The sequence below is a fragment of the Rosa rugosa genome, chromosome 2 (genome assembly GCF_958449725.1).
Source record: "Rosa rugosa chromosome 2, drRosRugo1.1, whole genome shotgun sequence".
Lineage (NCBI taxonomy): Eukaryota > Viridiplantae > Streptophyta > Magnoliopsida > Rosales > Rosaceae > Rosa > Rosa rugosa.
This window is the reverse complement of record NC_084821.1, coordinates 20407426-20423207: the sequence shown is the minus strand read 5'-3', so window position 1 is coordinate 20423207 and position 15782 is coordinate 20407426. Positions and strand designations below refer to the sequence as shown.

General features: G+C 37.5%; 1 protein-coding gene across 2 annotated transcripts; it reads left to right on the top strand.

Moving 5' to 3' along the window:
- Positions 1-1280: 1280 nt before the first annotated feature.
- Positions 1281-8602, top strand: LOC133733894 (protein ENHANCED DISEASE RESISTANCE 2-like). 2 transcript variants are annotated; one of them, XM_062161541.1, is made up of 21 exons: positions 1281-1719; positions 2623-2697; positions 2810-2863; positions 2939-3004; positions 3092-3153; positions 3353-3483; positions 3550-3596; positions 3679-3776; positions 4268-4363; positions 4464-4528; positions 4618-4689; positions 5015-5161; positions 5272-5582; positions 5933-5996; positions 6113-6288; positions 6815-6916; positions 7046-7096; positions 7177-7320; positions 7681-7776; positions 8050-8151; positions 8249-8602. In XM_062161541.1, the coding sequence occupies exons 1-21, from the start codon at positions 1567-1569 to the stop codon at positions 8339-8341; spliced, it is 2205 nt and encodes a 734-aa protein (XP_062017525.1). In that variant the 5' UTR covers positions 1281-1566; the 3' UTR covers positions 8342-8602. The 2 variants fall into 2 exon arrangements, with proteins under 2 accessions (XP_062017525.1, XP_062017524.1); XM_062161540.1 differs by having other exon boundaries at positions 1283-1719; positions 5924-5996.
- Positions 8603-15782: the final 7180 nt, after the last annotated feature.

The following is a 15782-nucleotide window of genomic DNA, read 5'->3' as shown; positions in this document are numbered from 1 at the left end:
ATACTGCAGAAGAAGATATCGGCTTTGCCGTCGGTGATGAAAACGAAGAGATCGGAGTAAGCTCCGAGGCGGGCGAGGTCCTCCAATAAGGAAGCACTTCTGGAGGTCGGAGAGGAAGATCAGAGCTTGAGTTCGGGTTTTCGGATCCTCGAGACGCTCCAACACTGATCTCAGAGTAGAGTAGGCGGCATCGCCGGACTGTTAGCACCGCTTCAAGAACTCGTCCACCGATCCCAATGACGCGTTGTTCTTCGCCATTCACACTCTCGAGGAGGTCTGTGTCTGTGTGGTGGAGGAGAAGAAGCTACAGACAGAATTGGCTTTAAGGGCATAATCAGAATCAAAAATATTGAAAACTGACCTTTTTTAACATCACCTCATTATTCGTAAGAGCAAGTCCAGCGGTCTCTGTTTGACCGAGCAAAAGCATGGAATGATGATGTGGTGACCGGGCAAACTGAAAATATTGCCTCCACCGGGCCTTCTTTGACCAGCCAATATTTGGCTTTTCTTGACCCAGGCGAAGAAAAAGGGCAGCGGCATGACTAAATTCATGATCGAGTCGAAGCTTTTGCCAGGTCGGCCCAAAGCCAGACGTGGCTGACGCAAGCAGCATCGGTGGGAGCAAGACGCGTTGAAGACGCGCGTGGAGGCCAGGTTGTTGACGCGTAGCACTTGACGCGTGATGCAGCGCCGTTTTCTCCCGTAGCGCCTATGGGAGGGACAGCTGCAGGGACGTGGCAGTCATCTGTTGGGCTTTTGGAATTTTAAAACCAACGGTCAATTAATCTTGGCCGTTGGTTGCAATTGATGTGAAGATCTGATGGTATATAATTAATATGTATGATTATATAGGTAACAGTAAAAAAAAATGAACAGTGTTGCCCGGTGAAGAAAAAAACGGGTGGAAATCCATGTCCAGTGGCAGTGAATAGTAACTTGACTGGTCGAATTCTTGACTTCTCGAATTTGCATTTTCTTGACTACGGGTGAACTTGCTCTAAAGACTAAATTAATATTATTAACAATTCATAATTGACATTTTTATCCAGTGAAAAACTACGTGACATTTTTATTATTTCAAACTCTAATGTGACCTTTTCCATCAAATTTTTTTTTTAAATCATTTTTTTTTATATATTTTTGGAGAGTCACATTGGTTGTATTTCCAAGAAGAAGAAAGAAACAAAAACAGAAAAGGTGCATTCAAACTGTTGGGCAAAACTGTAATCTCATACAATATCATTTGCCTGTCAATCTTTGTCTCATTCAGGTGTGCACTCATTCAGTTGCTTTTAACAGAGGGGAAGGCTGAGTTCTCAGAGAGAGAGAGAGAGAATCCCATCTACAATTCCAAAGATGAACTCCCCCTTGATTCTCCCTATTCAATAGCTGGATTGCGTTCACACCATTTCCACTTTCTCTTCTGTATTTTATATTCTCTGTCTCCACTATTCTTCTAAACCGGGGTCCCACGTAGGCCTTGCATGGACATTTTGGTATTGAGAGAAATAGAATTCGATCGAATTTGAGAGGTGGGTTTGTTCAAGAACCAGGCTTTCCGAGATGGGTACTTCCCAAAATGATCAAACAATGGAGGGTTGGCTTTATCTCATTCGTTCTAATCGGATTGGGTTACAGTACTCCCGCAAACGCTACTTTGTTCTTCAAGGCCATCTTCTTAAAAGTTTCAAATCACTCCCTGTTTCTGGCAATGAGGTTCTTCCTCTACTTTTACTCAGTCCTTCACTTTCTTTGAATTTCAGTTCACTAAAAAATAAAAAAATAAAAAGAGAGAATCTTGATGTCTTTGTTTCTTGATCATGTATAGATTTTTGTTTTTGTTTCCGGTTGCGGCTAATTGTAGACATATAGTAGTAGAATGGTATTTTGGTCATTGAGTATTTGGACTTTGTTGTTTGAACCCTATTTGTATTTTTGTCAATTTTGAATGGACCACTTATGTTTGTTATCGATTGTGGGACAACTTGCTTCAGGTTTTTATTACACATACATTTACTATAACCCTTAGTTCTCTGGCTCTCTGAGTATGACTAGACATGGATAACTGGTTTTGTGTTTACAGATCATGATGCATTCACAGTTTGATGATTCCATTTCGGATAATCTGGAGAGTGTTGAAATGTAATTATGGAATCTTGTATAAATGTGTAACTTTTGTGGCCAGCTTGGTAGCTTTTTCTTTTATGTTTCCTTGTAAATGCTTTTCTCTATACTCATGGGTTGCAGAGGTTAGAGATGCCTTTGTCTGAAGCTTGGCGTTGGAATCCTACTTTTAGAAATAAGTGCAGAAAATTATGCATTCTGGTTTTCTACTGTCCTTTTCATATAAAAACTTTTGACCTTTTTCTTCATTTATCATCATTTCTTGTTCTTTAGCACACATCTAGTCCAGCATTTTTCAACCAAAATGGATATTAAGGATCTTTGCTTATTTTTATTTTAATGCAAACTGAATGAGGAACCTTGAGGATGTTTCGCATACAGATATTTTGATTGAGAATTGTGTTTCCGTCCTTTTGCTTATAGAATTTTCATCATTATGAGGTTTAACTAACAAATAAGAACCTTGCTCATTTTTCTCCTTGATCTGTATATCAGGATCCCGTAAGAAGTGCTGTCATAGACGCATGCATCCGAGTGACTGATGATGGACGTGAGAGCATTAGTAGAAAAGTGTGCACCTTAGACAGTCTCCTAATTCAGCAATGTGTTTATTAGTTCCTTTTGCTGATTACTTTAGTGACAGTGATATATTTTTATTAACGCTGTTTTGTGCAACTTTTAGGTATTCTTCATATTCACACTGTATAATACGTCAAATCACAATGATCAACTTAAGGTGTGGTAACTGCTTTCTAAAAAAATTTGTTTCTCTTACAAGTTGATGGAAAATAATGAGATTTTAATTTCATAGTTGGGAGCAAGCAGTCCAGAAGAAGCCGCAAGATGGATTCATTCCTTTCAGGAAGTGGCTTTAAAGGTTCTAAAACACTTAGTTTTGTTCTTCTACTATAGATTCTTATGCTACCTGTGACTCTAATGTCTAATTGTCTATGCATATATGCAGGCTGGTCCGGATCATGGGAGTAATGTTTTGGAATGTTCAAGTAGCATATGGAAGTCCTTTAGGTGTGATTATTTATCATCACTTTATTAAATTCTCCTTTTCACCTGGTCATGTAAATTGGTGTGAATTTTTTCATTGGATGTCTAGCAAACTTGGATAACATGCTGGTTGCAGTCATGGTCTATTCTTGTAGCTCTGAAATAATTCCTCCTACTTCTGTTATCTAATTGTCTGAGTACTAAGCAGGTTTCATATGTGCAGATTAGGTGGATCTAATAGGGGAAGTCGTATTAGTTCTATAGACTGGACCCTTTGTTCTTCTACACAAACTGATGCTGTGACATCCGATGTAATTGCTCCTTCACCTTGGACAATCTTTGGTTGTCAGAATGGTAAGAGCCATCTTTGAGCATTTTAAGGTGCTGAAACTGCATTTTAACTTTATTCATGTAATGTAGGTCTACGACTATTTAAAGAAGCGAAAGATAGGGATTCTCATGGGAAGGTTGGTTGGTTTTATAATCATTACTCTAAGTGGTTGTAAGAAAAGGCATTTGTGTTATTGACTGTGAATCTATCATGAGCAGTGGGATGATCATCCTGCCATCATGGCAGTGGGTGTGGTTGGTGGAACTTCAGAAGCCATTTTCCAGACACTTATGTCCCTTGGTCCCTCAAGATCTGAGTAAGTTCCCTGAGAACATGATATAGAACCCAGTAAGAGAAGGCTGGAAATGACTAAACTAAACTATTCCCTAGGAGACACAAAACAAGCTGAAACTAGAACTCTTTGAATTTATAATGGTAAAACACTGTCCAATAAAAAGACACTCGGGCCTATATATTGAGGCTGTACGATTCCAAAATATCCAAAGCTCAAATATATAGATAATGTCAATCATAAGCAAGCTTAAAATCCCAAGGTAGACAATAACACCCTAGCTATAATCGTACAAGGTGCGTAGATGCACATCATGATCTCTATCATGACTCTTAGCCTTTTCTATGATTATTAAATGTTGGAGGAGCAACTTATATGTTTCCTGAAATCTGATCCAAGGATATAGTTCCCTCTTAATCCATATCTGCATTATTCTTCTGGTTAATTTCTCATTCAAAGTGTCATATATCAAGCTTGTTTGTAACTAACATGCACTTGCACAAATTGGCTTGTAGATGGGACTTCTGTTTCTACAAGGGCAATGTGGTTGAACACCTTGACGGTCACACTGATATCATTCACAAGCAGTTATATAGCGATTGGATGCCATGGTCAGGCCCAGGGCTGTAATTTATTTGAAAATATTCTGAGGCAGTTGCCTAAATGACTTTTTGTGTAGTTATCTTATACAATCAGCATATCATATTGCAGGGGAATGAAGCCGAGAGATCTATTGTTGCGGCGGTATTGGAGAAGGGAAGATGATGGGACATATGGTAGTATTCCAATGAAAGGACTAAAAAATTAAGTTAACATTTACATTTATACATACTAATTGAAACAAGTTTTAACATCCTTTGGACAGTTATTCTCTACCATTCTGTGTTCCATAAGAAGTATCCATCTCAGAAAGGCTACGTCCGCGCCTGCCTTAAAAGTAATGTATGCTTCGTATTTAAATTTTTTATAAATCTCCTAGACCTTACAACTGTGTGTGCATGTGTTGTATTTGATGCAGTATTAACATTAGATTATCTCGACATGTATGCAAATTTCCTGGTATGGCATGCATATTTCACTTCTGTCATGCCTCCCAAGTTAACAAAACTTGTTTTCCTTTCGCTGCTTGTTTGAGTTTAAATTGAATGTGTGTAACTGCTTGTTTTAATATTATTTTAATTTATAGACTGGGGGAACTGGGAAGTGAATAATTTGGAACATACTGACGGGAAGATTTTGAGACATTTACAACTTTCTTGCAGGTGGAGGATATGTTATATCACCAGTGAACCAAGGGAAACATTCAGTTGTGAAGCACATGCTTGCGATTGATTGGAAGTACTGGAAATCTTATCTGCAGACTTCTTCATCCCGATCTATGACCATCAAAATGCTAGGAAGAGTTGCTGGTATTATTCTGCTGTTGAATGATAGATCTTTGCATGCATTTCTGTCATTGTTTCACAGTAGTTTGGTGCATTGAATCAATCTAATATTTACACTATTTTTGTATTGGCAGCACTACGAGAGTTATTCAAAACAAAAGTAGCAAACTATTCTTCCTCAGAGTTTTCATCTGGAGAGCTAAGGAGAAATTTTGGCGTGCATCAAAATGAAGGGTATGGAGAGGCTGATGCTCTGGCACTGACTGGGGATGGGAGCACTAATGAAAATATATTGGAAGAAGTGGATAAATCACCTTCAGAACATGCTAGTCTTGTTAGCTTGAATGATGCTTCTGATGAATTCTTTGATGTGCCTGAGCCTCCATACAATGATCAATCAGAAACTGACTGGACTCCTGATTTTGGCTCTGATATCTATTCACAGGTAATGATTTGGGTTTAAATTTGTCACTTTTGGATTGCAATTGTTCAGCTTTATGCTCCATTTGGTAATTGCAGAATGTGGTTTACACTTGATATTGTACTAAAAAATTGCTAGTTGCACACACATAAAAGAGACACCACAGACATGCAACGTGTATCTGTTTGCTCAATCTTATGTGCGTTTGGATGCACTTGTTTTTATGTGCATTTTAGATAAAGTTTAGCTTGATTGAACTTTTATGCCCTTATATGTCAACATGTTTACCTCTGTACTTGATTTTCCATACTTCAGCTCAATACCTCTGCACATAAAAGTTTTTAACTCGGCTTTGATTGTACTAGGAATTGCAGGATACACGTCATCCGAAGTTATCAACTGCTGCTGGTTTTGTGAAGAGATTGCATGATCTTACAGGTTGTTATAGATAATTACTAGTTTAGTTTAAGATATGTATGGCTTGCTATCTAGTAGTTTTCCTTTATCTAGGTTTTTTGTATGATTTCATGATGGCTGGATATCATGTGCTGCAGTTCAGAAGAGGGGCTATGTGGACCTACAAGAGATGACCAGGGAAGACAGTATGTCATGCAATTATGGGTTCACACTTCCAAAAGATTCAACTTGTTCTTTGGCTTGCAGTTGGACTGAGACAGACCCTTCTACTTTTCTAATTCGTGGCAAAAGTTATCTGGAAGACCGTAAGAAGGTTTGAACAGAACTATGTTTGTGATATTGTTGCCTACCGTGAGTGTTTTAGAATGAAAAAAAAAATGTATCTTCTTATGTTCAAACTATGTTTATTCGACCCAAAAATTGTGGTTGCACAGTTGTGTGCAGTCCAGCTTTAAGCTTGTATGTCCATTGGATGCCGATTTAGGATGGCCTGCTTTTGGAGTGTTGATTTATGTGTTTCTGTGTTCTTCCAATCTCTGTTTCTTTGTTAGTACATTTTGAACGAGAACCTCTTCTTATCTGCCGCAACGAAGATAATGTGTGTTGAGCATTAATTTGCAATAATAGTTACTAGGAATTTCTAATCTGGAGCTCATTGCACTCCCTTAAAGTCAAATGGCAGTTGAAAGTCAATATTATTATTCTTAGACACTCACAGAGTTTATGAGGAGTGCAAATTGACATTCTCTGTTTCCATATTCTCTTGAAATACTTCAGTTGGCAGTTTGTAGCTTATGTTTTGGTCCTTTTTTCTCTTTTTGTTTCTTTTATGTTTTCAGGTTAAAGCAAAGGGCACGTTGATGCAAATGGTTGCTGCAGATTGGCTAAGATCTGACAAGCGTGAAGATGATCTTGGAGGTCGTCCTGGGAGCATTGTTCAGGTTATTTTTTAACTGCAGAATTCATTTTCTTATTAATACAATTTTTTGCCACCTAATACTTATAAAGTTGATTGAAAACTTTGAAAAGCTGGTACAACCATGTCTGTAAACAAGCTTTTTATTCTACAGAAATATGCAGCAAAGGGTGGGAAAGAATTCTTCTTCATTGTGAACATTCAGGTAAACCAGTCATAATTTTCATGTTGTCTTCTGTATGGTATTGTATAATTTTTCACCGAACTATCTGTTATATAAATCAGGTTCCAGGTTCAACCACATATAGCCTAGCGCTATACTATATGATGAGTTCTCCGGTTGAAGATGCTCCCTTGCTAGAGAATTTTGTTAAGGGGGATGATGCATATAGAAATTCAAGGTTTAAGCTCATACCATACATATCTAAGGTTAGTAAATGTGGTAATGGCATACTTGGTCTTTGCTATGTATCTTTGTTACAATGTACGAAAAACAATGTATAAAAGCACCATTTGCCTGAACAATTTATACTATGTGTGGCTGTGTGCCTGCCCGTAACTTTTACTGTTGTTGTTTAAGTATCTAGATCCATGAATGAAACTTATATCATCTCTATCTCTCCCTTTCTGTCTCGTAATGATCTTGAATCTGAAATACACCTTATTGGTGAATAGCACTGCCATTCTCTTTTTTTTTTTTTTTTTTTACATTAATATTTTTTCCATCATAAATTCCATCCCTGACTATGATATGATGTGGGTCATGAGAATTGATGATTATGTCCCCAGGGTTCATGGATTGTTAAGCAGAGTGTGGGAAAGAAGGCATGCATCATTGGTCAAGCACTTGAAATAAATTACTTCCATGGGAAGAACTACGTGGAGGTACATTTTCAGTAATAGGCTAATAGCAATGAATGCACTTTAAAATATGTTGCTCGGTTGTGTAAGCATAACTTGCATATTAAAGTATTAAGGTTTCATACTACCATATGTTCTCTAATATGACAAAGTACATGTATCATCTCTGCTTTTGAGCGACAGTTCTGTAATAGAACAGTGGGAGGGCGTTGCTATATAGTGCCTATAATAAAAATGTGGTATCCAGCATATATTGAGATTTGCCCTTTTTGTAATATGTGCTAATTTTTTATTCAGCTTGGTATTGACATTGGATCATCGACAGTCGCAAGGGGTGTGGTTAGTCTTGTCCTCGGGTACCTAAACAATCTTGTGATTGAGATGGCATTTTTGATACAGGTAAACAATTCTTTTATCATATCGTAACAATTGATACCCCAGTTTGTTTTGTCTAAATATTTCCCTTCATGCTTAATTGTCAATCTTTTTTTCCCAGGCAAATACGCCAGAGGAGCTTCCAGAGTATCTTCTTGGGACCTGCCGCCTTAATCATCTTGATGCCTCTAAGGCCATTTTAGTGAAACCATGATCATATCTCAATTCATACTCTACAACAAAATGTGGCTTTTATGGAAATTGGGTCATATTGTTGAATGGAACATAAAACATAACTGACGGAAAAGCAGGGCTGGTTTTTCCCTGCGAACTTTGCTGGAAGTAGTCATTCTTTTATTCAATCAATTTGATATTGGGAACAAGGCGTAGCATTGTAGATATTGTTAGGGTGGGTATTCCACCTTTGTACAGATGGCATTCCTCATTAGTTGTCATTAATTCGGATTTGTGATTACTTTTCCCTCTAGTTTTATTAGTCATCATTCTATTACCAAATGTTGCTTCTGTACTATTGTGACTAATCTAGAGTTTGCCAAATATTAGAAATCAATTTTTGCCCATTATCAAATGGGTATCCAACCCCCTTATCCTGACGCAAACCCAGTGACTGGGAGAATGTTTGAACATTTGGGGAGGTCATTCAACCAGCATTTTGTAAAAGAAAATAAATGATATTGAAAATGATATTCTTAATTGGAAGGGCTGGCCCAATGCAGGAGAGGCTGTTGACCTGTTGTGTCACACAGAATAGCTATTTTCAGTGTCATGCAATAGAGGGTTGTAGCTAGCCTCACGCAGAATGTATCTGAGAAACAGGAAAATTGTAACAAATGGGTACAAATAGAACTCATTTGATTTTCATAGGATGCCTCTCTCTCCACAGAATATTAGTTAGGTTAAGTTTAGCAACAAGAATTGATGCAGTTGAAAAAGAACCTCTTGCTATGAAGACGATAACTGTTTGAGTTATGGGATGTTGGAGGAACCAATGTAATCGTTTAGATGCTTCCTCCATGAAAACTGAATCAGGATCTTGTACAATTCTACTTACATGTTGGAAAATACATAAACGATAATGGGGAGATTCATTGCTAATGATGGACCATTTGACATTGTTAGAGAGAAAGCAATACAACTCTAGTTTTTCCTAAAATTTTGCCATAATATGTGTTCTGTGGGTACAAGGACGGAGCTACTCAAGGGGCTGAAGTGGCCATGACACCACTCAAATTTTTGGCTGCATATGTAATTGATGTCTGCGATATGTTTCGTAATACAATAACTAATGTTGGCACCCCGACGTGATTGACTATATATCAACATGTATTATCCCACGTACCTTATTGGATTGGTTAGTTTGGAATAATATAAATAATAAAAAGTCAATTTAATTTAGAATACAAAAATAGTTATAAAATATTGAATAAAGTAAGTAGTCCTAATATACAAAACGTTGGGCTCAAGTCATTGGGTCCTACTACAATTATACAAAATGGCTGTTTAATTGTTTTAAGTTTTTTTTTTATTTCATTCAACTCATTATGACCAACAGAGGAAGAAAAAAAAATTTCAACTGCGAGTCCGCAACTACATTAAGAGATTAGAGTTTAATTCCTCCATTAGTATTCACATCAAAATTCAATACATGTATAGAGCGGGCATTCTCAACTATGAAAATAGTGAAAACTAGACTTCGCAATAGAATGGAGGGCGATTTTCTTACTGACTCTTTGATTATGTAAATTGAAAAGAAAATCATTGAAAACTTTAGTATAGACTCGATTATTAATGACTTTGAGATAAGAGCGACGAATCCCATTTTGATGTATAATACAATTTAAAAACTTTATTATATTATAGAGTATAGACTATGTTTCGTCATTGAAGAAGATCAGCGTCATATGTATACTCCAGGTGAAAAGAGTAAGAAGAATGTGCACTCATACAACTACTATGTCCATTCCAGCACAAATGTCAAGACTTGTGAGTAAAGATAGTAGTAGTGAATAGGTAATTATCGGATTGAATCTTTCATTGCCAGTGATTCTCCTAAATGAATATTTAGTACTAGTATCACAGGTGTTGTTTTATTTCTCTTTTTGTACTGCTCCATTCATAAATAGAAAAATAAAAAACGAGTTGTACCACAAAACTCTATTAAGACATATCGTATGAGTTAGAGTCCTTAAGTTCACGTCATGTCTTCCGGCCGACTTGCACTTTATATCAAAGACCACTCCAAGAAGTGACTAGCTTGATTCTTCAATATGATCTTGTACTCTTGTATATCTATATATCTAATTGCAAATATTCTTACCAAAGGATTGACCATCCTATTTTCCTCTTTGACCTAGGGTTATCAGTTTAAAAAGCTATTACGAGCGATGAAATTATAAAAAAGAAAAATAAATACAAAATTGTAAAAACCTAAAAAGGGACAGAGGTCCATCGAGCTACAAAAACTTGTCATTTTGGAGCTTCTCTCTTGGTAGTTTGGATGCATGACATATGTTACGCATTCAATTTTTGTGCTATGCAAAGGTTTTCCCATTTTCACTTGTGAAAATAGTGAAGAACAACTTTTTTGTTTCAGAATCTCATCTGATTAATTAGAGGTGTTAAAATAGGTCATTTTGTGCCAATCCAATCTATAATTCTATATAATTAAATTGAGTGCGACTTGAAATGATGTGTCTTCGTGATAGAGTAATTTTTTCGTTATGTCACCGCTTTACTAAAGCAAATAGAGTAGCAAGTTGTGTACTCTGCTAAATAGTGCATGTTAGAATACATAGATTTGTTGGAGACTTCTGTTATTATTTCAGATCGTTCTATTGTTGTTTATTGTGATCTGGGGTTCAGGCTCTATGTTTCTCCCATATATTCGGTTTCAATAATTAAAGTTTGAAGGCAGAGGCACCAGTTTTTATTAAAAAAAAAAAATCAAATTGAGTGCATCCATTCCAAGTTCCAACCATGCTCGCATTATTTTGCATAGGGTAGAGATAGCCAAAACCTAATATTAAGCACGAAACAACACATGGTCCACATGGACGATATCGAAACTAGTCGAGCCGGCTGGAACGAGCAGGAAACATGTAGATCAACTAGACCAAAACTATAGTTTAGGCTCGTCACCAAGAAACAAGCACGAAGACAGAAACACCAACATGATATTAACGAGACAAAATTAGGCACAAAATCACAAATAACATCATGTCTTTTCAAGAAACTTTCCAACAAGCGAAGACAATTTCTATAAACCAGTCCACACATGTGTACGAATGCAAACATATTATATATATGTATGTATAACTAGTTTAGTTTCAAGCCCTAACTCCCTAAGATCTCAGAACTCCATTTCTGCCATCATCAAATGGGTGCATCGAGAAGCTCCTTAGCCTGATGCAAACCCATGTCAGTGAGTGGGATGGCTTCATGCAGGAGGATACCATGTCAAGTATAGAGATCTATGGTATTATTCCATTATTGTATTGATCTTCTTCTCCAAACTGGAGAATATATATATACAACAATGCAAGCTACGTACCTAAAGCTGGGTATGAAAACTAAAATACAAATGTCAAGTAATAAAGCTACATTAATTACAATAGCGATCTTGTCTGCTGCTATATGTTACAGTAGTCCAGATTTGCTGCTTCTACAGTTCTACTACTGTATAGGTGTGCTGAATAGAGCAGCTCACGTAACAAGGCCGTGTTGTCACACAAAAGAGCTGTTGTTAGAGTCATGCAAGAGAGGGTTGTGGCTTGGCCTCATGCAGAAGAGGATGTTGAAAAGGAGGAGATTTGTAAGCAATTAATTGGTACAAATTGATCCAACTCATTTGATGGGGGAAGGAACTTCGCTGACCAGCCCTGGTCAGGGTAGGCTAACCACAGCCACTAACAAATCGACATCTGTCCAATTAATTTTTTTTTTTTTTTTTCTCAAAATGGATAACAGCGTCCTCACTTCTAGATCCCTCAAAGTGAAGTCCAAGTGAGAGAACTTTGGCACAGATGAACTCAGAGTTTCATGCTTAAACTATTCAGCTCAACTAGCCCAGAAATAATCCACATCCATTCTTAGGACATTCAATTTCATGTTTTTCTTCCCCAGCAACCAAATAAGGGTCTAATGAGAATCAATCAAAAAGCAAACCCATTATGATCGAGACGTGGTATAATCAAAATCCTCACAATTAATACAATCCAGAAGAAACCAATACTTTCAATTTTCAAGATCAACAAAACCCAAATTTTCTTGATTTAAACAAAAAATAAAGTAGATCCAAACCGGTCCTCTGAATTTTTGAAGTTCATCGCTCATGGATTACAATTGAGGAATGCAGAATTCTCTTAAGATTGGAAGAGAAGAGGAGGATGACATGGTTTTGGTCAGATTTTCCCAAAAACAGAAAATAGATGGCTTTGGTCTCAGTTAAGAGCAGATGAAGCCATCATCTACTATGGTTTATCTAAACTAACTACAAAAAGTATGAAAAGAAGATCTTTAAAATAAATAACCAAACCTCTCGAAAAAAAAAAAAAAAAGGTTTCGAGGTTTGCCGTTTGCGCCGATCTTGTTCACCGGAGGACCATAGCCGTTTCAGTGTTTCGCTGATGCTGGATACACACACACACTCTCAATGCTAGAGAACCTCAATCAAAGGCTGAATTGAAGATGAGATGATCATGAGAGCAGTCGAATTCTTTGATGGGTGCGTCGAGAGCATAGCAGACAATGGAGACGGTGAAGAAGGAGGCTAGGGAGAGAGTAAGTGAGAGCGATCTGGGCCTAGCTTTGGTCTCTATTGTAATTTAATTGGAATGGACACGTGTCAAATGATTATAGGCACACGTATGAAGCTGGTCAGCGCTAGCTAACCAGGGCTGGTCAGCCAAGTAATGTCCACAAAGGTCCATACGTAGAAACATCAGTATTGATGCATTAATTAGTATTTGTGAAGACTTCATGACTTCATGCAAATATTAGAATAGAATGACTTGGCCAGAAACTGTGTCGAGTTCTGGTCGAGATGGTTCATGTATGCCCGTCACTTTAGTTTATTTGAAAGCAATGCGCGGAGTTTCTTGTCTTCGTTTATTGGTAATATTGGTGGCAAACCTCATCACCATCTATATATGGCATTTTCCATTATGCCTGTGTTGGATGAACCAATTAATTTACACCCATCACCTTAGTAAAATTGAAATCTATCCTCAGAGCTTCTCGTCTTTGAAAGTTGGAATAAGCCTACATGTTGTAAGAATTTACATGTGACCACATCACAATTGCAATCATAAGAATTTACATGCCAACATAATGTCATTTATTACAAGTGAGTAACCATATATCACATGTAATCAAATGAAACTCAGTGATCAAGCAATAAAGAATTATTATTAGTCTTAATTATGTTCTTGGTTAATCATATACTCTATACATGAGATAACCACTATAATTATCGATCTTATATATAAGGGTTCATTCACATTTTATCCGTGTCTATTTTATGTGAGAGGTTTTGTGGTGACACCTCTATATAAATAAAGTCCCTACACTCTTAAAGACAAGTCTTTGACATCTATAGAATTTGTTGTTGGTATCCACTATCCACAATTCCACAGCTATAAATTTAAAGAATTTCATCCTCATGTTTGTTGCTGAGGAGTTTGATTCTTGCCTCTCTCTTTTTCCTTTTCAACTAAAAGAGAAACATTGGACTTAATTGTCACACAAGAATAACAATGTTACCATGCAAATCATCTGTAAGGCCCCAAACTGCACCTCACCAGCTTGAGCACGTCACAGTGCTGCGAGACCCCGAAACATAAACCGAAGGTTCGATTTACATTCCAGAACCCCGCAAGGCATTTTATTAAATAATTTTTTCGTAAACCGCACAGCGAAAACGTCTAAAATAATATTGAGGTGAAAACTTGAAAACTTTTATTTCAAATATTTGTTCGTCTAGAGCTTGAGTCAACAAGGAGTCAAGAAATAAACGACATGTCCGAGTATTGAATTTAGAATAAATGGTAAATGATCAATCAACTACTTCTGAGATAACACTAAACAATCATTAAACTTCGGAACCTGTTCCCATTACAACCATTTACCGAAGTTGACTCTGCACACACTCTCCGTCCGTCAATCCCGTCACCAATGCACAGTACCTACATCCACACTGTTGTAGGGGTGAGCTTTCGTCCTCGCTGCTCAACAGGGGCTTCACCCCGGCTAGATTTGAAAACCTTTAAATAAACTTTTGTGGCGCCAGTATAAAAACAGATGTAAATGCATTTTCTTTAAGAATGACAACTTAAATGATTTTCCGATATAAACTACGATGCATGAACTTCAAGTAAATACGGGCCCAAAACAATACCTGATGGTCGGTCCCATAGACCAACTACACGACCTTACCTCAAATCAATTCATAACCAGGTAAGCGTAGCGAGAGCGTCCGCTACCTAGCTACACACACGGAATCGGGTCGTCATTACTATCGCGCACTGTCCGACTGGTGTAGCTAACCCTCTGGAGGTTTTGGGGATCGAACCCAAGGAAGTCAGAGCCATCCTTCGCTCTCAAGCCATCAACGATATCTCTTACAGAATGGTTAGTATGCATTGCATTTAAACATAACCATACCATATAATTTAACATGCATCATGCTTCACTTTATATAAAACGGGAAAACTACTAACCGAGAAAGGCCCCGAATCCCCTACCTGGATTCCGAAGTCGTCCGAAATTCACGAACCTTCCGTTCCTCGGGTAACTGGAGTCCTAGATTCCGACATAATAATCGTTAATGGTCCGTTAAACACTTCATTAAAATCTCGACGATTATCTAATCGTCCAACCCACTTTCCTGGTTTGACCAGGTTTGACCAATATTGACTAAGCTTGACAAATTCAATAATTAGCCCAATTACCGAACATTTCACTCACTTAAAATTGGAATACTAACTCATTTATATGCCTTTCAACATTTAATTTCTGTTTTTCTTCACAATCACGTCACATAGCAATTTCATTGAATTTACTATGGACACCCAACAACTTTCCAATTCAAATGAAGTGTGTCCAAAACTACTAAGGACACCCACTTAACTCTGCATTTGTACCAAAACCCAAAACTCAAAACTAGTACCATCGACAATTCCATTCATCAACCAAAATCATTGCAAACCAAATCACTACTTCAATTCCGATTAATAACCATTTTCTTAATCTTTACACTTTCACCTCTCCAATAACTTCTCCCTGTTCTTTACTTTCAAACCAAAACTCCATGCATAACAACACCCATCCGGCAACAGCAACCAAAATTCTCCAAGTCTAAAGATAGATAACGTAGCTCACCTAGGCTCAATTTCAAGACACAGTACTTCTCGGAAGTTCGACGATGAACAAACGGAGGAGCCAGAGTACACCAACCCAGCAGCTTCGAACATCCAGCTATAGTCGAGGTTGACACGTCTACAAGTGCAGGCAAGACGGAAAACGAACCCAGAAGAGCTAGAACAGCCGCCGGAGTAGAAAATCATGGTGGAGTCGAAACCAACCCAAAATAGAAAATCATTAAACTCGACCAAATCCAAAAACTAATTATACCCAGA